General features: G+C 66.0%; 2 protein-coding genes across 3 annotated transcripts in view; one reads left to right on the forward strand and one right to left on the reverse strand.

Moving 5' to 3' along the window:
• Nucleotides 1-7,270, forward strand: part of TBC1D2B (TBC1 domain family member 2B) — a 33,841-nt gene extending 26,571 nt beyond the window's left edge. Inside the window, exons 9-13 of one of the 2 annotated variants that reach the window (XM_036439478.2) lie at nucleotides 750-1,244; nucleotides 4,391-4,508; nucleotides 4,988-5,173; nucleotides 5,708-5,829; nucleotides 6,063-7,270. In XM_036439478.2, coding sequence (XP_036295371.1) covers nucleotides 750-1,244; nucleotides 4,391-4,508; nucleotides 4,988-5,173; nucleotides 5,708-5,829; nucleotides 6,063-6,267 — 1,126 coding nt within the window. In that variant the 3' untranslated portion in view covers nucleotides 6,268-7,270. The remainder of the gene's footprint in view (nucleotides 1-749; nucleotides 1,245-4,390; nucleotides 4,509-4,987; nucleotides 5,174-5,707; nucleotides 5,830-6,062) is intronic. The other variant, XM_036439479.2, reaches the window with a different exon arrangement.
• Nucleotides 7,271-11,336: 4,066 nt separating this feature from the next.
• Nucleotides 11,337-20,520, reverse strand: part of ADAMTS7 (ADAM metallopeptidase with thrombospondin type 1 motif 7) — a 48,352-nt gene continuing 39,168 nt past the window's right edge. The window contains 7 exon segments of the mRNA XM_045582260.1: nucleotides 11,337-11,562; nucleotides 13,568-13,733; nucleotides 14,165-14,311; nucleotides 15,271-15,417; nucleotides 15,419-15,445; nucleotides 16,902-17,054; nucleotides 19,181-20,065. Coding sequence (XP_045438216.1) covers nucleotides 11,453-11,562; nucleotides 13,568-13,733; nucleotides 14,165-14,311; nucleotides 15,271-15,417; nucleotides 15,419-15,445; nucleotides 16,902-17,054; nucleotides 19,181-20,065 — 1,635 coding nt within the window. The 3' untranslated portion in view covers nucleotides 11,337-11,452.

A 20,520-nucleotide genomic window follows, 5' to 3' on the forward strand; every position in this document is an offset into this window, starting at 1 on the left:
GTCCATGCCCTTGACTGGAATCGAACCTGGGACCTTTCAGTCTGCAGACCGATGTTCTACCACTGAGCCCAAACGGTTTCGGCTCTTTTCTTTAATTTTTTTTTAATACATTTGTATTGCTTTCAGAGAGGAAGGGAGAGGGGGAGAAACATCTGTCATGACAGGGAATCATGGACCGGCTGCCTCTTGCATGTCCCCCACTGGGGATGGAGCCCACAACCCGGGCCTGTGCCCTTGACTGGAATCGAACCCGGGACCCTTCGGTCTGCAGGCCAAAGCTCTATCCTCTGAGCCACACCGACCAGGGCTCTTTATTTTAATCCTCCACCGAGGACATTTTTCTATTGATTTTTAAAAAAATATATTTTATTGATTTTGTACAGAGAAGAAGGGAGAGAGAGAGAGAGTTAGAAACATCAATGAGATAGAGTCATCGATCAGCTGCCCCTTGCACACCCCCCACTGGGGATGTGCCCGCAACCAAGGTGCATGCCCTTGACCGGAATCGAACCCGGGACCTTTCAGTCCCCAAGCCTACACTCTATCCATTGAGCCAAACCGGTTTCGGCTTCCATTGATTTTTAGAGGTAGTGGAGGAAAGACGGAGAGAGCAGAGACGGGAATCGAACTCGGGACCCTGTGGTCAGCAGGCCAACGCTCTACCCATTGAGCCACACAGGCCGGGCGGGCCCTTCCCCGGCCTCCCCACCGAGTCCAGGCCGCTCACTGCCGCCCCCTGCCTCCCGCAGCGAGTATGACATCTACGGGTTCCGGACGGTGCCCGAGGACGACGAGGAGGAGCGGCTGGTGGCCAGGGTGCGGGCGCTGGACCTGCGGGGCCTGACGCTGGCGGAGACCCAGGAGGCGTCCACGGGCGTCAAGTGGGAGAACTACCTGGCGGGCACCGTGACGCGGGAGATGGCGCGCTCCCCGGAGCTGAAGGCGCTGGTGCGCGCGGGCGTGCCGCACGAGCACCGCTCCAAGGTGTGGCGCTGGTGCGTGGACCTGCACACGCGCAAGCTGCGCGAGGGCGCGGCGCCCGGCTACTTCGCGGCGCTGCTGCGCGCGGCGCTGGAGAAGCAGAACCCGGCCTCGCAGCAGATCGAGCTGGACCTGCTGCGCACGCTGCCCACCAACCGCCACTACGCCGGGCCCGCCTCCGACGGCATCCCGCCGCTGCGCAACGTGCTGCTGGCCTTCTCCTGGCGCAACCCCGACATCGGCTACTGCCAGGGCCTCAACAGGTGCGTGCGCCCCACGCGGGGCTGTGCGGTGCGGCCTCGGGCCCCGCCCCCGCGGCTCAGGCCCCGCCCCCGCGGCTCAGGCCCCGCCCCGCGCGCCTCGGCCCCGCCCCGCGCGCCTCGGCTCCGCCCCCTGCGACTTGGGCCCCGCCCCGCGCGCCTCGGGGGGGGGGCCTGCGACTCAGGCTCCGCCCCCCATGCCTCGGGCTCCGCCCCCCACGCCCTCCTGTTCAAAAACATGTACACTGAGCGGCCAGATGTGATGATCTCTGAATGCATAGTAATCTGGCCACTCAGTGTGTGTGTGTGTGTGTGTGTGTGTGTGTACATATATATATATATTTTTTAAATATATTTTATTGACTTTGTACAGAGAGGAAGGGAGAGAGATAGAAAGCTAGAAACATCGATGAGAGAGAGTCATCATCGATCAGCTGCCTCTTGCACACCCCCTACCGGGGATGTGCCCGCAACCAAGGTACATGCCCTTGACCGGAATCGAACCCGGGTCCCTTCAGTCCCCAAGCTGACGCTCTGTCCATTGAGCCAAACCGGTCTTGGCTATATATATTTTTAATGTATTTTTTTAATTGATTTTTCATAGAGAGGAAGGGAGAGGGAGAGTCAGAAACATTGTTGAGAGAGAAACATCGACTAGCTGCCTCCTGCACAACCCCCACTGGGGATGTGCCCGCAACCAAGAATCGAACCCAGGACCGTTCAGTCCGCAGACCGACGCTCTATCCACTGAGCCAAACTAGTTTCAGAGATACACACACACACACACACACACACACACACACACACCGTATTTTCTGGCGTATAAGACGACCCCCTAATTTTACAGTTAAAACCTAGGTTTAGGCCTATATTCGCTGTATAAGACTACCCCCACTTCCGAGGCAACACCAGTTCTGTTTTTAATAGACCGCCTCTGACTCTGGCCAATCTGAGCAGGCTTTTTACTAGAACACAGTGTAGCTTCCGGTACAGAACATGTATAATTTGCATGCATAAAAAGCCTGCTTGGATTGGCCGAAGTCAGAGAGGCCGTCTATTAAAAAAAGAACTGGGGGGGGGGGGGTAGTCTTATACAGCGAATATAGGCCTAAACCTATGTTTTAACTGTAAAATTAGGGGGTCGTCTTATACGCCGGGAAATACTGGGTGTATATATATATGATTTTTTCATTGATTTTTCATAGAGCGGAAGGGAGAGGGAGAATTAGAAACATCGATGAGAGAGAAACATTGACCAGCTGCCTCCTGCACACCCCCACCAGGGGATGTGCCCGCAACCAAGGTACATGCCCTTGACCGGAATCGAACCCTGGACCCTTCAGTCTGCAGGCCGACACTCTATCCACTGAGCCAAACCAGATTTGGCTATATATATTTATTTTAATTTTTTTTTTAGAGGCCCAGTGCACGAATTCGTGCATGGGTGGGGTCCGGCGAGCCTGGCCAGGGGGAGGCAGAGAGGACATGGGCGGTTGGCCGGGTCGAGGCGACCATTTGTATATTAGCCTTTTATTCTATAGGATAGATACTGAGTGGCTGGATGATTATGCGTTCAGAGCGCATCATCATCTGGCCATTCTGTGTATAGAAAGAGAGCCCAACTGGAGTGGCTCAGTGGATAGAGTGTCAGCCTGCAGACTGAAGGGTCACGGGTTCGATTCCCGGTCAGGGCACATGCCTGCATTGTGGGCTCGATCCCCAGTGGGGGGGGGCGTGCAGGAGGCAGCCGATCCATGATTCTCATCATGGATGTTTTTCTTCCTTCCTTTCTGAAGTCGATTTTAAAATTTTTGTTTTTTATTTTTATTTTTATTTTTTAATATATTTTATTGATTTTTCACAGAGAGGAAGAGAGAGGGATAGAGAGTTAGAAACGTCGATGAGAGAGAATCATCAATCAGCTGCCTCCTGCACAACCCCCACTGGGAATGTGCCCGCAACCAAGATACATGCCCTTGACCGGAATCGAACCCCCGGACCTTTCAGTCTGCAGGCCGACGCTCTATCCACTGAGCCAAACCGGTCCCAGCAAATTTTTGTTTTTTAAAACATATTTTTATTAATTTCAGAGAGAAGAAGGGAGAGAGAGAGAGAGAAACCTTAGTGATGAAAGAGAATTAGCGATCAGCTGCCTCCTGCATGACCGTTACTAGGGAGGGAGCCTGCACCCCAGGCCTGTGCCTTGACCACGAATTGAACCCTGACCTCCTGGCTCATAGGTCAACAGTCAACCACTGCGCCAGGGCGGCTGGACAATAAACAACATCTTAAAAGAAAGAAATATACCCTGTTCCCCAGAAAATAAGACAGTGTCTTCTATTAATTTTTGCTCCCAAAGATGCGCTAGGTCTTATTTTCAGGGGGTGTCTTATTTTTCCATGAAGAAGAATACGGTACACATTTATTGTTAAATGAACATAAAGGACATTTATTCCCTGTATACGGTACGGTAGTACGGTCGTTGTCAGCACAAACCAGACAAACTGAATCCTACAGTATCAAGAATGTACGCATTTATTCAATGACAATTATGAACATCATCCTCACAATCCAATTCCTGAACTTCCAGGTGAATTTCTTGTGACTCCATTTCTCTCAGAATCAGTGGGCCAAATCTCTCATGTTTAGCCTAGGGGGGGGGGGCCTTATTTTCGGGGGGATGCCTTCTATTTCACTCAGAAGGAAACCTGTAAGTAGGTCTTATTTTCGGAGGATGTCTTATTTTCGGGGAAACACGATAGTAATGCCCTCACCAGTGTGGCTCAGTGGATAGAGCATCCTCCCTTGGACTGAAGGGCCCCGGGTTCGATTCCGGTCAAGGGCATGTGCCTTGGTTGCGGGCACATCCCCAGTAGGGTGTGCAGGAGGCAGCTGGTCGATGATTCTCTCTCATCGATGTTTCTGACTCTCCCTCTCCTTCCTCTCTGTAAGAAATCAATAAAATATATATATATTTTTAAAGAAATCTATTAAAAAACGGCAATGAATGAAGGGGCGGGTCGTGCAGCTTTGCTCTGAGGCTTTCAGAACCGCAAGGAGAATGAGACTGGGCGGGATGGCAAGGAGGGAGGGGTGCGGGGGGGGGGGGGAGGGGCCGGGGGGGGGCGCTCACGTCCCCTCGCCCGCAGGCTGGCGGCGGTGGCCCTGCTGTACCTGGAGCAGGAGGACGCCTTCTGGTGCCTGGTGGCCATCGTGGAGGTGTTCATGCCGCGGGATTACTACACCAAGACGCTGCTGGGCTCCCAGGTGCAGCCGCGCGGCCTTCTGGGGCCTCCTGGGGGGCGGGGGTGGGGGGGTCCCTCAGTGCCCGGCCCCGCAGGAGGCCGCCTGCTCCCGCCCAGCTCAGCCCTGTGCCCTGGGCCAGGCCGCCGGGCGGGGCCCTGGCCGCCGGAGCCCGGAGGCTGGGCGGGGTGCATGGACCGCAGGCTCTCGGGGGCACCTGGGGGGGACCCCGGGGAGGGACCCAGACCCAGGGCAGGAGGGAGGCGGGCGGGAGGGCCCGATGGCCGTGGGGTCTGAGGAGGTGGGGCCAGGCCGGGCCCCTGTGGAAGGTGCGGGTCCCTGGGAGGCCGGTGCGGGTCCCGCGGGGCCCCGGAGCCTGCGTGGACGTGGCGGGGGGGAGGAGGGGTGCGGGGCGGCTCCGGGAGCGGCCCGGTGCGCACGGGGTGGGGGGCGGGGAGGGGGCTCCGGCCTGTGGGGCTCGGGCGCCAGCCGGCCTCCCGCAGGTGGACCAGCGCGTGTTCCGGGACCTGATGAGCGAGAAGCTGCCGCGGCTGCACGCGCACCTGGAGCAGCACCGCGTGGACTGCACGCTCATCACCTTCAACTGGTTCCTGGTGGTCTTCGTGGACAGCGTGGTCAGCGACGTGCTCTTCCGCATCTGGGACGCCTTCCTGTACGAGGGCCCCAAGGTGGGCGCCGGCGTGGGGGGTGCCCGCGGGGTGTGGGCAGTGGGGGGTGCCCGCGGGGTGTGGGCAGTGGGGGGGGGTGCCCGCGGGGGTGTGGGCAGTGGGGGGGTGCCCGCGGGGTGTGGGCAGTGGGGGGTGCCCGCGGGGTGTGGGCAGTGGGGGGGGGTGCCCGCGGGGGTGTGGGCAGTGGGGGGGGTGCCCGCGGGGGTGTGGGCAGTGGGGGGGTGCCCGCGGGGTGTGGGCAGTGGGGGGGGGCAGTGGGGGTGCCCGCGGCGTGGGCGGGGCTGGGGTGCCCCTGGAGGCGGCCGCTTGCTGGTTCCTGGGGAGCAGGGCGCACTCGCCTGCGGGCTCGGACGCTCTGCCGCTGACCCTCGCCCTCCGTCGGGGCGGGGGCGGGGGCGGGGGCCCTGATTGTGCGGGTGGGAAGGCGGAGGTCCAGGGCGAGCGCGGGGTCGCCTCCAGAGCCTCCGCACACGCCCGCGCGGGGCTGAGGGTGTTTGTAAAGCACGGGGTTCGCTCAGAGGACGCGGCCCGCAGGTCATCTTCCGCTTCGCGCTCGCGCTGTTCAAGTTCCGGGAGGAGGAGATCCTCCGGCTGCAGGACTCCATGTCCATCTTCAAGTACCTGCGCTCCTTCACCCGCTCCATCCTGGACGCCCGGTGGGTGCTCCCCGCCGTCACCCCCATCCCTCCGCCTCGCGCCCTCCGCCTCCGCAGCGGGCATCGGGGTGACCGGGAGCGGCCGGTGTTTGCAGAAGGCGGGCCGGGGGCTCCGGAGCGGGAACAGAGTGGAACGGAGCGTGCGGGGCCCCTGGTGCGGGGCGCAGGGCAGGCCGGGGTGCAGGGGGCCCATGCCGAGCCCCGTGTGTGCGCCCCTCTCCCCCGCCCCCCAGGAAGCTGTTCGCCATCGCCTTCGGGGACCTGAACCCCTTCCCGCTGCGCCAGATCCGCAACCGGCGCGCCTTCCACCTGGAGAAGGTGCGGCAGGAGCTGTCGGAGCTGGAGGCCATCCGCCTGGACTTCCTGCGCGAGCGCGACGCCGCCGCCGCCGCCCGGCCCGACAAGGGCGCGCTGGTCAGCGACGAGGAGGACACCTGAGCCCGGGCCCCCGGCCCGACCGGCCGACCGAGCGACCGGCCGACCGAGCGACCGGTGCCCGGCCCGACAAGGACGCGCTGGTCAGCGACGAGGAGGACACCTGAGCCCGGGCCCCCGGCCCGGACCGGCCCTGGCACACCTCCTCCTTCCCCGACCGGCCGACCGAGCAACCGGCCGACCGAGCGACCTGTGCCCAGCCCGCGGCTCCCGGGGCCTGTTCGCAGCCTCTTCCCGCCGCTCCGACGGACCGACCGACCAACCGACCGGTGCACGGCGGGCGGCTCCCGGGGCCTGTTTACAGCGAGGCCCGAGTGTGGGGTCTGCGCCCCCGAACCCCGCGTGGGCGCCCCGTGCGGGGCTCGCAGTGAGGTCCGGGCGAGGAGCGGCTGCAGGAACCCCGCTGCCTGGGGGCCCCCCGCCCGCACCGGCTCCTCCCCCCGCCCGCACCGGCTCCTCCCGGCCTGGGGCCCCCCCGCCCGCACCGGCTCCTCCCGGCCTGGGGCCCCCCCGCCCGCACCGGCCCCTCCCGGGCGCCCGGCCTGAGCGCCTCCGTGGGTTCGGGGACTCAGGGGCTCGGTCCGGGGCGCGGGGCGCTGTTGGGGCCGGTGAGCCGGGCCCCCCCCCAGGCGGCCGCACGGACCAGGGCGGCTGGGAGACGCGTTCCCTCCGGCTGGGTGTTTGGGGTCCCCGCCCCCCGCCCCGGCCACATGCGGGGGGCCCTGCGCGGGGCGGCCAGTGGGGTCTGGGCGTGCGGAGGGGGCGGGCCCGGCCCGGGATTGGGGTCCCCCTGCCCTGAGCCACACACCCCCCCTCCCGCGCCCTGTGTCCGTCACTACAGCTTCTATTTTCATAGCCGGGTCACGCGTCCCGACGGCAGCCCTGTTTGTACCCGGTCACGGGTGCAGACCCCCAGCGTGCGGGGCACCTTCCCGTCCGCTCTGGCGGTTTGTATGGAAAGGAAAATACACGTTTGTACCACGTCCTCACCTGAGATGCGTCACTGCCTGGCACGGGCTGAGCCCCTGAGCCGGCTCTGGGTGTGTGTGTGTGTGTGTGTATATGGGGGTATGTGTGTATGGGTGTGTGTTGGGGTGTGTGTGGAGGTGTGTGTGTAGAGGGGGTATGTTTTGGGGTGTTGGGGTGTGTGTGGGGGTGTGTGTGGGGGTGTGTGTGTGGGGTGTGTGTGGGGGTGTTGGGGTGTGTGTTGAGGTGTGTGTGTATGGGGGGTATGAGGGGATATGTGTTGGGAGTGTATGATATGTGTTGGGGTGTGTGTGGGGTGTGTGTTGGGGTGTGTTTTGGGGTGTGTGTATGGAGGGGTGTTGTGGGGGGTGTATATGGGGGGTATAAGGGGATATGTGTTGGGAGGTGTATGATGTGTGTTGGGGTGTGTATGATGTGTGTTGAGGGGTGTATGGAGGGGTGTTGTGGGGGGTGTATATGGGGGGTATAAGGGGATATGTGTTGGGAGGTGTATGATGTGTGTTGAGGGGTGTATGATGTGTGTTGGGGTGTGTGTGTGTGGAGGGGTGTTGTGGGGGGCAGGACGCCTCGGTCGGCAGCCCTGTGAGGCGCTGGGAGCCGCCGCTGAGCTGTGACCGGGGGGGGCCATGGGGTGACCAGGGGGGGCCATGGGGTGACCAGGGGGGGCCATGGGGTGACCGGGCCCGGCCTTCGGCCTTCAGCCGGGCGGGGAGCTGGGCGGCCCACGTGGTGGCGCCCCCTCCCTGCCAGCACCGGGCGCCTGAGTCACGGCTGTCTGCCTGCGCTGGGAGGACAGCTCAGGCCCGGCTGACCCCGGGGCCCCCACGGGGAAACCCAGAGGGACACCCATTTCCCCTGGGGTGGGGGGCAGCTGCAGAGACGGGGGGCCTGAGGGGGGGCACTGACCCGCAGGCAGGGGCTGAGCTGGGACTGGGACCCCCTCCTCCTCTCCCCCCTCCTCTGGGGGCTGGCCCCCGCCAGGCCCTGCTCCCTGAGCCTGCCCAGTGGGCGGGGTGGAAGCCAGTGTGGCTCAGCGGTTGAGCCAGGAGGTCAGGGTTCGATTCCCAGTCAAGGGCACAGGCCCGGGGTGCGGGCTTGGTCCCCAGTGGGGGGCATGCAGGAGGCGGCCGGTCCATGATGCTCTCTCATCCTGGATGTTTCTATCCCCCCCCTCTCCCCTCCTCTCTGAAATCAATAAAAATATGTCAAAGACAAATCATTTTATAGCAAACGTGGAACTTTATAGAGAAGCAAGCACAGACCCCCAGGTGGGGAGGGGAAGGGCCCCCGAGCGTTTTTGTAAAGGTCAGCACACGTGTGTGCTGAGACGGAGGAGCAGGGCACACATGTACAGTCTCGGTTGGTTTGTTTTTATATATTTTTATTTTTTTATTGATTTCAGAGAGGACGGGAGAGGGAGAGAGAAACACCAATGATGAGAGAGAATCACTGGCCTGTACCCCCGACCAGAATCGAACCCGGGACCCCTCAGTTCCCAGGCCGATGCTCCACCCACTGAGCCACACCGGCCAGGGCCAGGCTTGGTTTTCATTCACAGCTTCAGAGCAGGTGGGTCTGTGTTTCTCTGGAGCTCAAGCCCATCCAGTCAGGACTAGCAGCCGCTGCGGGATTTGGGGGGGAGACAGCCTGTGCCAACAGCTGAGCTGGAGCCGGGGAGGGGGGGGGTCCCCAGATCCTCCCGCGGCCCCCCCCCCCAATAAGTTACCGCGACCATACCGGACAGCGGGGGTCCATCCAGGCTCCCAGCACAGCCAACGACTCCGCTGTCTTTAAAAAGTAGATAAATGGCCGAAACCCGTGTGGCTCAGTGGATAGAGCGTCGGTCTGCGGACTGAAAGGTCCCGGGTTCGATTCCGGTCCAGGGCATGGACCTTGGTTGCGGGCACATCCCCAGTGGGGAGCGTGCAGGAGGCAGCCGATGGATGTTTCTCTCTCATCGATCTTTCTAGCTCTCTACCCCTCCCCTTTCCTCTCTGTAAACAATCAATAAAATATGTTTGTATATTTTTTAAAGCAGATAAATGGTCCTCAGCTTCCTCCGCTCCTTCCTCAGGGCTGGCCATGCCCTGGGCCCGTGGACTCCTCCGTGTCTGTGGCCGTCTTTAGTTATTAGGATGTGGGTTTTTTTTCTTTCTTTCTTTTTTGTCTTATTTTTCTAAGTCATTTTAAATATTTACATATATATTTTATTTATTTTTCTACGGAGAGGGAGAGGAATAGTTAGAAACACGCCCTCCTGCACGCCCCCCACTGGGGATGTGCCCGCAACCAAGGTCCATGCCCTTGACCGGAATCGAACCCGGGACCTTTCAGTCCGCAGACCGACGCTCTATCCATTGAGCCACACCGGCCAGGGCCTAAGTGATTCGTTTTTAAAAATCAGTACTTTTTCAGGGGAAACAACTTGACCAAAACTCTGTTCCAGAATGTTGAGGCCCATTAACAAAGTACATTTTTTTTTAATTGCAAAAGCAGCCGAAACCGGTTTGGCTCAGTGGATAGAGCGTCGGCCTGCAGACTCAAGGGACCCGGGTTCGATTCCGGTCAAGGGCATGTGCTCTGGTTGCGGGCACATCCCAGGTAGGGGGCGTGCGGGAGGCAGCTGAGCGGTGTTTCTCTCTCGTCGATGTTTCTGACTTTCTATCCCTCTCCCTTCCTCTCTGTAAAAAATCAATAAAATATATTTTTTAAAAAAAAAGAGAAAATAAAATTTCAAAAGCAGGTAAATGCTGCCCCCCTGTGCACACTCCGAGGTATTGCAAGCGGCACAACAGAAATTCAATAGTGAATCATTTTCCAAATTCAATAGGGTTTTTTTTTTTTAAGCAGGTAAATGCTGCCCCCCTGTGGCATTCAGCGGTGTTGCAGGCAGCAGAAAAGACAAATAAGGACCTTTCTGTATTTGGGATTAGGAACCAGCTGTGCCCAGTGTCCCTCCCACACCCGCCTGAACCTACAAGTTCACGGAGGTCCGACTCAGCTGAGCCACAGCTGCATTGCCAGGTCCTCCCGTCATAATCCGGTTTAGAGCCAGGATTTTAAAAAAATATATTTAAGAGGGATCCTGGCCCGGCCAGTGTGGCTCAGTGGTTGCCACGGTGCCATTCCGGGTGGGGACATACGTCTGGGTTTCAGGCTCACACCCCAGGAGGGGGCGTGCAGGAGGCAGCCGATCAGTGGTTATCAGTGCTGGCGCCAGGCCGGGCCTTCCGTGAACATCTCAAAGCCCCAGCACAAAGGGGCTCTTTAGGAACTTGCAGCCCTAACCGGTGTGGCTCAGTGGATAGAGCGTCGGCCTGCGGACTGGGGGGTCCCGGGTTCGATTCCGGCCAAGGGCATGGACCTTGGTTGCGGGCTCATCCCCAGTAGGGGACGTGCAGGAGGCAGCTGATGGATGTTTCTCTCTCATCGATGTTTCTGACTCTCCTCCCTTCCTCTCTGAAATCAATTATATATATGTAATATATACACACACACACACCCTGATTCCCTGAAAATAAGACAGTGTCTTATATTAATTTTTGCTCCCGAAGATGCGTTAGGTCTTATTTTCGGGGAAACATGGTGTGCATATATATATATTTTTTTTTTTTTTAAAATATATTTTATTGATTTTTTTAGAGAGAGGAAGGGAGAGGGACAGAGAGCTAGAAACATCAATGAGAGAGAAACACCGACCAGCTGCCTCCTGCAGACCCCCTGCCGGGGATGTGCCCGCAACCAATGTATAATACATGCCCCTGGCCGGAATCGAACCTGGGACCCCTGAGTCCGCAGACTGACGCTCTATCCACTGAGCCACACCGGTTTTGGCATCTACATATATATATATATTTTTTTAAAGGCAGTGGGGGGAGGGAGGAGGCAGGATTTCAGACCGGGAGTCCCCCCCTCACCCCTCCTCGAAGAAGCCAGGCGACACGGGGACACGGTAGATACTTGTTTATAGAATAATAACAATAACAATAATAACAACAAGAACAGTAACAAAATAACGGCGGTACACACACACACGGTGGGAATGAAGAACCCCTGAGGCGTCCCCGCCCGCAGGGCAGGGCCGGTGTAGCACCATGGGGGCGCGGAGGGGGGCGGGGGGGGGCGCTGAGGTCTGTGTGGCTGTCAGTGGTCTGTCCGTCCGTCCGTCCGTCCGCCCGCCCGCCGGGCCGGCGGGGGCGGGTCAGCCGCGGCAGGTGAGGCAGCACTGGGCGCGGATGCTGGGCAGCCGGCAGCGGGCCAGGAGGCGGAGCCTCTCGCAGGAGCCGAAGGGCAGCTGGTCCTGCTCGCAGCCTGGGGGGGGCGGGGTCAGGGGGTCAGGGGGCACGGGGGGGGGGGGGGGCACGGGGCCGGGGTCAGGACACCCTCCCCAGAGCTTTGTTTTGAAGTGTTGACTTTTTTATTTTATTTTAAATCCTCCCCTGAGGATATTTTCCCATTGATTTTATTTTATTTTATTTTAAATATATTTTATTGAGTTTTTACAGAGAGGAAGGGAGAGGGATAGAGAGTTAGAAACATCGATGAGAGAGAAACATCGATCAGCTGCCTCTTGCACACCTCCTACCGGGGATGTGCCCGCAACCAAGGTCCATGCCCCTGACCAGGAATCGAACCCGGGACCTTTCAGTCCGCAGGCCGACGCTCTATCCACTGAGCCACACCAGCCGGCCAGGAAGCAGCTGCATCTGGGCCCCTGACCTCTGACCCCGCCGGTGGTGCAGGCGGCCCTCCCTCTTCCTGCCTCTTCACATGGGGGGGGAGGGTCCTCCTTTGCCAGCGCCCGCCGCCCGCCGGCAGCTGCCTGGCCGCGGTGACCTCACCGCCGGGGGCTCCCAGGCTCTCCTGTCGGACACGCAGCCCCATGAGTCAGTCACCCCACTTCCTGGGGCGCCAGCTGTCGGCGTCCCAGTCCCCCCCCCATCCCCGCCCCCACCCCGGGGGCTGCAGCCGGGAAACTCCCTTGTGGGGCAGCTCATGGCGCAGCCACCTGACCTCCCTCCAAACCAGAACCGCCCCAGCCAGTGTGGCTCAGTGGGTAGAGCGTCGGCCTGCGGACCGAAGGGTCCCGGGTTCGATTCCTGGTCAGGGGCATGGACCTTGGTTGCGGGCACATCCCCGGTGGGGGGGTGTGCAGGAGGCAGCTGGTTGATGTTTTTGTCTCATCGGTGTTTCTAGCTCTCTGTCCCTCTCCCTTCTCCTCTGTAAAAAACAAACAAACAAAAAAAAACCCAATAGAATATAGTTTTAAAATAATAAAATAAAAATGACATGAATGCCGGCTCCTCCCCGGCTTTGGTCGGGTGCAGGAGCCACCCCATGGGTGTGTCTCTCTCCTGTCGGCGTTTCTCTCTCCCTCCCCATCCCACTCTCTCTGAGAACCAACAACAAAACAAAACAAAAAACAGACAGGGCCTCACGGGAAGCTGGTCCTGGTTCCGGCCCCAGAGGCCCCGTTCCCGCCCCCCGCACCCCCGTCTGCCCCCCCCCCCCGGGGCCCCGGCAGCAGGCGGGCTCGGAGCCGCGGGGTCCCCTCCCCCCTCCCCAGACGGGCCCTGGGCCTGCGCCCTGACACCCTGACAGGTGACGGTGGCTTCCAGGGAAGACCGTGGCCCCCGAAACCCCGAGTCCTCACAGTTGCCCCCCGTTCCCCCTGTCCCCCCCTTGTCACCCCCTTTCCCCCATCCCCCATCCCCCTCTGTCCCAGCCCAGGGCCCGGCCCCTCTCAGAGACCAGGGTGCGGAGGCCAGAGGGGAAGTGAGCTCCCACACGGCAGGGTGTGTGTGTGTGTGTGTGTGTGTGTGTGCGCGCGTGTGTGCGCCTGTGCATGTGTCTATGTATGTGTGCATGCACTCACCTGTATATGCATGTGCCTATGGGCACATGGGATGTGCACACACGGTTTACATGTGTGTACACACCCACACGTATATGTGGGCACACTCACACGTATATACACGTACGCACCTGTATACGCATGCATGTTCACACAAACGTGTGTACACACGTGCGTGTGTGGGTACGTTGTGTGTTACGTGTGTGCACGCACATGTATTTGTATGTGTGCGCGCTGTGTGCGTGCATGCACACGTGTATTCGCGACATTGTGTGTGCACGCATGTGCGGGTCCCTGGGGTGTGCGCGCGTGTGCATGCGTGAGAGCCCAGGTGCCTGTGTGTGTCCTGAGCCTCCTCCGCCTCAGGCCCGTCCCCCAGGAGGCCCGGCCGGCCAGAAGCCGGGTGTGGGGGCCCCCCGGCCCCCCGCCGGCCCCCCGCCGGCCCCCCGGGCGGACACTCACCCTGCCGCTGCTCGGACACCTCGCAGGCCTGGGTGCCGCACGGCCGGGCGCTGGCGGGCCAGGGCGCGTGGGCGCAGCGCCCGCTGTCCTCCTCGGGCAGCCCCCGGTGGGTGTTCACACAGCGGATCACCCGGCGCTGCACCCCGCCGCCGCAGGGCGCCGAGCACTGCGGGGGGAGGGGGGGTGTGTGTGTGTGTGTCACCGCCGGCCGGCACGGCCCCCGACCGGCCTCCCCCCTCCCGCCCCCGCCAGCCCGCCCCGGGCCCCGCCCCCGGGCCCCCCCGGGCCCCGCCCCCGGGCCCCGCCCCCGGCCCCCCCCCGGGCCCCACCCTGGGCCCCGCCCCGGGCCCCGCCCCGGGCCCCGCCCCACGGCCCCAGCCCGGACCCCGCCCCACGGCCCCAGCCCCCGGCCCCGCCCCCGGGCCCCGCCCCCGGGCACCCCCCCCCCCGCTCTGCATGGCCCCCCCCACGCCCACCACCCCCACCCGGCCGCGCTCTGTCACAGCAGTGACCCTCAGGTCTCCCTGGAACCCCTCCCTGAGGCCTCGGGACACGCCTGCCCCTCGCCCCCTCCCCGCCCCCTCCCCGGCCCCTCACCTCGCCCCAGGGCCCCACCGCCCACTGGGTGCAGGGGTGCGTGTTGCAGGGCCGCGTGGCGTTGGGCCTCAGCGCCTCCGGGCACAGGCCGGGCTCCGGGCAGGTCACCAGGCGGTGCTGCTCGCCCCCGCCGCAGGCCTCCGAGCACTGGAGGGCGGGGCGGGGGCGGGGGTCAGGGCCCACCACCCCACGCCCCTCCATCACCCCCCCTCCCCGTCCATCCCCCTCCCCGTCCATCACCACTCCCTGTTCCCACCCCCCTCCCCATCTACCACCCCCTCCCGTCATCCCCCTCCCCGTCCTCACCCTCCCCGTCCATCCCCCTCCCCGTCCATCCCCCCCTCCCAATCTCACCCACACCCCCTCCCCGTCCATCCCCCTCCCCGTCCATCCCCCCTCCCCATCTACCACCCCCCCCCCGTCCATCCCCCTCCCCGCCTCCACCCCCTCACCCGTCTACCACCCTCCCCGTCCATCCCCCTCCCCGTCCTCCCCCTCCCCGTCCACCCCCCTCCCCGTCCATCCCCCCCGCCCCATCGTCCACCCCCCTCCCCGTCCACCCCCTCCCCGTCCATCCCCCTCCCCGTCCCATCCCCCTCCCCATCTACCACCCACCCCCTCCCCGTCCATCCCCCTCCCCGTCCATCACCCCCTCCCCGTCCATCCCCCTCCCCGTCCATCCCCCTCCCCGTCCATCCCCTCCCCATCTACCACCCCCTCCCCGTCCATCCCCCTCCCCATCTACCACCCCCTCCCCGTCCACCCCCCTCCCCATCCATCCCCCCTACCCGTCCATCCCCCTCCCCGTCCATCGCCCCTCCCCATCTACCACCCCCTCCTGACCCTCACCCCGCTCCCGCTCCCTCCATCCCCCTCCCCCTCCATCCCCCTCCCCTCCATCCCCCTCCCATCCAACCCCCTCCCCTCCATCCCCCTCCCCATCTACCACCCCCTCCCCCTCCCCCGTCCATCCCCCTCCCCTCCATCCCCCTCCAGGCTGGGAGCCCACCATCACCCCACGCCCCTCCTATCACCCCTCCCCCTCCCTCCCCCTCCCTCCCCCTCCCCCCCATCACACACACACACACACACACACACACCCTCACCTCCCGCCAGGAGGAGGTGTACCAGCTCAGGCAGGGCTGGGAGCCGCAGGGCCGGCGGGCGGGGGGCGGGGCGGGCCCGGGCTGGCAGTGGAAGGGCCGCAGCGGCCGCAGGTCCCGGGCGTCCACACACTGCACGTCCCGCACCGAGAGCCCCCCCCCCGCAGCCCTGGGAGCACTGGGGGGACAGGAGGGGAGGACACGGGGGGACGGACATGTGGGCGGGCACAGCCCCCCCCGCAGCCCTGGGAGCACTGGGGGGACACGGGGGGACGGACATGTGGGCGGGCACAGAGCCCCCCCCGCAGCCCTGGGAGCACTGGGGGAAACACGGGGGGACGGACATGTGGGCGGGCACAGCCCCCCCCGCAGCCCTGGGAGCACTGGGGGGACACGGGGGGATGGACATGTGGGCGGGCACAGAGCCCCCCCCGCAGCCCTGGGAGCACTGGGGGGACACGGGGGGACGGACATGTGGGCGGGCACAGAGCCCCCCCCGCAGCCCTGGGAGCACTGGGGGACACGGGGACACGGGGGGACGGACATGTGGGCGGGCACAGCCCCCCCCGCAGCCCTGGGAGCACTGGGGGGACAGGAGGGGGGGACACGGGGGACGGACATGTGGGCGGGCACAGCCCCCCGCAGCCCTGGGAGCACTGGGGGGACACGGGGGGATGGACATGTGGGCGGGCACAGAGCCCCCCCCGCAGCCCTGGGAGCACTGGGGGGACAGGGGGACACGGGGGGACGGACATGTGGGCGGGCACAGCCCCCCCCGCAGCCCTGGGAGCACTGGGGGGACAGGAGGGGGGGACACGGGGGACGGACATGTGGGCGGGCACAGCCCCCCCCCGCAGCCCTGGGAGCACTGGGGGGACACGGGGGGACGGACATGTGGGCGGGCACAGAGCCCCCCCCGCAGCCCTGGGAGCACTGGGGGGACACGGGGGGACGGACATGTGGGCGGGCACAGAGCCCCCCCCGCAGCCCTGGGAGCACTGGGGGGACACGGGGGGATGGACATGTGGGCTGGCACAGAGCCCCCCCCGCAGCCCTGGGAGCACTGGGGGGACACGGGGGGACACAGGGGGACGGACATGTGGGCGGGCACAGCCCCCCCCCCCGCAGCCCTGGGAGCACTGGGGGGACACGGGGGGACGGACATGTGGGCGAGCACAGAGCCCCCCCCACCCGCAGCCCTGGGAGCACTGGGGGGACAGGAGGGGGGACACGGGGGGACGGACATGTGGGCGGGCATAGAGCACCCCCCCCCCGCAGCCCTGGGAGCACTGGGGGGACAGGAGGGGGGACACGGGGGGACGGACGTGTGGGCGGGCATAGAGCACCCCCCCCCCGCAGCCCTGGGAGCACTGGGGGGACAGGAGGGGGGACACGGGGGGACGGACATGTGGGCGGGCATAGAGCCCCCCCTGGGAGCAGTGGGGGGACGGGGGGGGGGGGACAGACGTGGGCGGCACGGCCCCCTCCCCTCCCGCCCTGGGAGCACTCGGGGGACGGGCGTGTGGGCGGCACGGCCCCCTCCCCCTCCCGCCCTGGGAGCACTGGGGGGACAGCGGGGGGGGGGACACGGGCGGGTGGGCGGCACGGCCCCCTCCCCTCCCGCCGGCACCCACCTTGCTCCAGTTGCCGGCGCGCCAGGCGGCGCAGGGCCGCAGGTGGCAGCGGCGGGCGGGCTGCGGGCGGCCCTCGGGCGCACAGTCCTCCTCGCGGCCCGAGCTGCAGCGCACGGCCCTCCAGGAGGCGCCCAGCCCGCAGGTGGTGGAGCACTGGGGGGGGGGGGCGTGAGGGCGGGGCGTGAGGGCGGGGCGTGAGGGCGGGGCCCCCCCCCTCCAGCCCCACACCGGGCCCCCCTCCCCCCAGCCCCACACCCGGCCCCCTCCCTCCCTCCAGCCCCACACCCGGCCCCCCCCCTCCAGCCCACACCCGGCCCCCTCCCTCCCTCCAGCCCCCACACCCGGCCCCTCTCCCTCCAGCCCCACACCGGGCCCCCTCCCTCCAGCCCCACACCCGGCCCCCTCCCTCCAGCCCCACACCCGGCCCCCCTCCCTCCCTCCAGCCCCCCACCCGGCCCCCTCCCTCCCCCCAGCCCCACACCCGGCCCCCCTCCCTCCCCCCAGCCCCACACCCGGCCCCCCTCCCCCTCCTCCTCCCAGCCCCACACCCGGGGCCCCTCCCTCCCTCCAGCCCCCACTCCCTCCCTCCAGCCCCACACCCGGCCCCACTCCCCCCCAGCCCCACACCCGGGCCCCCTCCCTCCCTCAGCCCCCACTCCCTCCCTCCAGCCCCACACCCGGCCCCCCCCTCCCTCCCTCCAGCCCCACACCCGGCCCCCCTCCCTCCCTCCAGCCCCACACCCGGCCCCCCTCCCTCCCTCCAGCCCCACACCCGGCCCACCACTCCCCCCAGCCCCACACCCGGCCCCCCCTCCCTCCCCCTCCGCCCCACACCCGGCCCCCCCTCCCTCCTCCAGCCCACAACCCGGCCCCCTCCCTCCCTCCAGCCCCACACCCGTCCCCCCTCCCTCCCCTCCAGCCCCACACCCGGCCCCCTCCTCCCTCCAGCCCACACCCCGCCCCTCTCCCTCCAGCCCCACACCCGGCCCCCCTCCCCTCCCTCCAGCCCCACACCCGGCCCCCTCCCTCCCCCCAGCCCCACACCCGCCACCCCGCCCCCTCCCCCCAGCCCCACACCCGGGCCCCCTCCCTCCCTCCAGCCCCACACAAACCCCCGCCCCCCCCTCAGCCCCACACCCCCCCCCCGCCTCCCTCCCTCCAGCCACACAACCCGGCCCCCTCCCTCCCTCCAGCCCCACACCCGGCCCCCCCCCTCCCTCCGCCCCACACAACCCGGCCCGCCCTCCCTCCAGCCCCACACCCGGCCCCCTCACTCCCTCCATCCCCACAACCGGCCCCCCTCCCTCCCTCCAGCACCACACCCGGCCCCCCCTCCCTCCCTCCAGCCCCACACCCGGCCCCCCTCCTCCCTCAATCCCCACACCTTCCCCCTCCCTCCTCCAGCCCACACCCGCCCCCTCCCTCCCTCCCTCCCACAACCCGGCCCCTCCCTCCCTCCAGCCCCACACCCGGGCCCCCCTCCCGCCACCCCACACCCGGCCCTCCCTCCCCACTCCCTCCAGGCCCACAACCAGGCCCCCCTCCCTCAGCCCAGCCCCCCTCCCTCCCTCCAGCCCACAACCGCCCCCCTCCCTCCAGCCCCCAACCCGGCCCCCCTCCCTCCAGCCCCACACCCGGCCCCCCTCCCTCCCTCCAGCCCCACACCCGGCCCCCCTCCCCCCAGCCCCACACCCGGGCTGCCCATCGGGGGAGCGGAGGGAAGGGGGTGTGTCTGCATCTCCACCCCCAGGGCCTCAGTCTTCCCACCTGCAAAATGGGCTCCCCCCCCCCCCCGCCTGCCTCCCTCCCCAGGGGAGGGCGACGGGGATGAGAAGTGGTTCAGGGGGGGCACAGATGGGCAGACAGACCCCACCCCCACCCCCACCCCCACAGGAGGAACCCGAATGGGGGCTCCCTCCTCCTCAGGGACAATCCGAGGTGCAGGGGAGGGTGCTGGGGGGCAGCGGGGTGCCATGCCTCTCGGACCCCTGCAGGCCCTGAGAGCGGGTACAGCTGGAGGAGGAGAGAGCCTCTGGGGGGGACCCCACTAACGGGGGGTGCCCCGCCCAACCCCCCCTGCCGGGTAAGGGGGTGAGCTTCCCGTCCCCGGGGGCATTCGAGGCTGCGGGAGAGGAACCGGGGGCGCCCCCCAGGCTGGCAGGGGCGGGCCTGTGCGGCCCCCGGAGCCCAGGGAGGTGGGGCCCCCTCGGCCTGCCCCCTCCCACCCACCGCTCAGCAGGGGAACTGAGGCAGGGGGGGCGCGGCCCGCCGGCACTTGCCTGGCTCCAGTCTCCGGCTTCCCAGCTGGCGTTCCCGGGCGGCGGGGCCCCCGGGGCCGGGCCGGGGGGAGCCTGGGGCAGAGGGGCCGCGGGAGGGACGCCCCCCACGGCCGGCCACAGCGCCTCCGGGCCAGGCTGGGGCGAGGGGCGGGCTGGGGGCCGCGGGGGGGCCTCGGGGAACCCCGGCAGGAGAAACGGGCCTGGGGGGTCCCCCTCGTCCTCCTCGGGGACCTCGTTGGTGCTCTCCCACCGCGGAGGGGGCGCCTCGGGGGTCCCCGGGGTGGCGGGCGTGTGGCCCTCCGGGGCGGGGGGCGGGGTCCCCGTGGGGGCATCCTCCTCGGGGAGGAAGTTGAGCAGAGGGTCCCAGGGCGTCCGCCCCGCAGGCGCGGGGGGCTCCGAGGGGCCGCTCTGGGGGGGCGGGGAGGGAGAGGGGTGCAGGCCCGGCCCCCCGTTCTCGTCCCCGTCCCCGTCCTCGTCCCCGTCCCCGGCCAAGTTCTCGTGGAAGCGGATGAAGTTGTAGTCATAGTAAAAGTCGTCCACCACGGCCGGCCCCGGCGGGCCCAGCTCCGGCCGGGCCTGGTGGATGGCGTTGCCGGGTCCGGGCGGCTCAGTGGGCAGCGCGGCGCCCGGCGGCGGAGGCTGGCGCGCCGGGGGGCGGGGCGGGGAGTCCACCTCGTTGTCCAGCTCCTGGCCGAGCGGGCCGCCGCCGCCGCCGCCGCTGCCCGAGCCCTCGGGGCCCTGGGGGACGTCCAGCGGCTGCAGGCAGGGCCGCAGGAGGCAGGGCGCCTGGCCGGGCGGCCGCTCGGCCTCGTCGCAGGGCACGCCGGCGTCCTGGGTGCAGGCCACGGCCCGCCGGATCACGCCGGGCCCGCAGGTCGCGGAGCACTGCGGGGAGGGCGGAGGGTCGGCCGGGAGCTCCCAGCTGCCCCCCCCGCCCCACACGCGCCCCCATCCCAGGCCTCTGGGTTTGGGGACCAACCGGCTGGACCTGGAATACCCAACCCCCACCCCCACCCATCCGGACCTGGCAGCCAGGGCGCCCCCTGCAGCCCGCGCCCAGGAGTGGAGCCCACGGCCAGCGTGGGGATGGGGCGGAGCGTCGACCTAGGAACCAGGAGGTCCGGGTTCGATTCCCGGTCAGGGCACAGGCCTGGGTGGAGGGCTCCATCCCCAGTGGGGGGCGTGCAGGAGGCAGCCGGTCCGTGATGCTCTCTCCTCATCAATGTTTCTCTCCCTCTCTCTCTCTCTCTAACTCTCTATCCCTCTCCCTTCCTCTCTTTAATATATTTTATTGATTTTGTACAGAGAGGAAGGGAGAGGGATAGAGAGTTAGAAACATC

The sequence above is a fragment of the Pipistrellus kuhlii genome, unplaced genomic scaffold, assembly GCF_014108245.1.
Source record: "Pipistrellus kuhlii isolate mPipKuh1 unplaced genomic scaffold, mPipKuh1.p scaffold_m20_p_157, whole genome shotgun sequence".
Classification (NCBI taxonomy): domain Eukaryota; kingdom Metazoa; phylum Chordata; class Mammalia; order Chiroptera; family Vespertilionidae; genus Pipistrellus; species Pipistrellus kuhlii.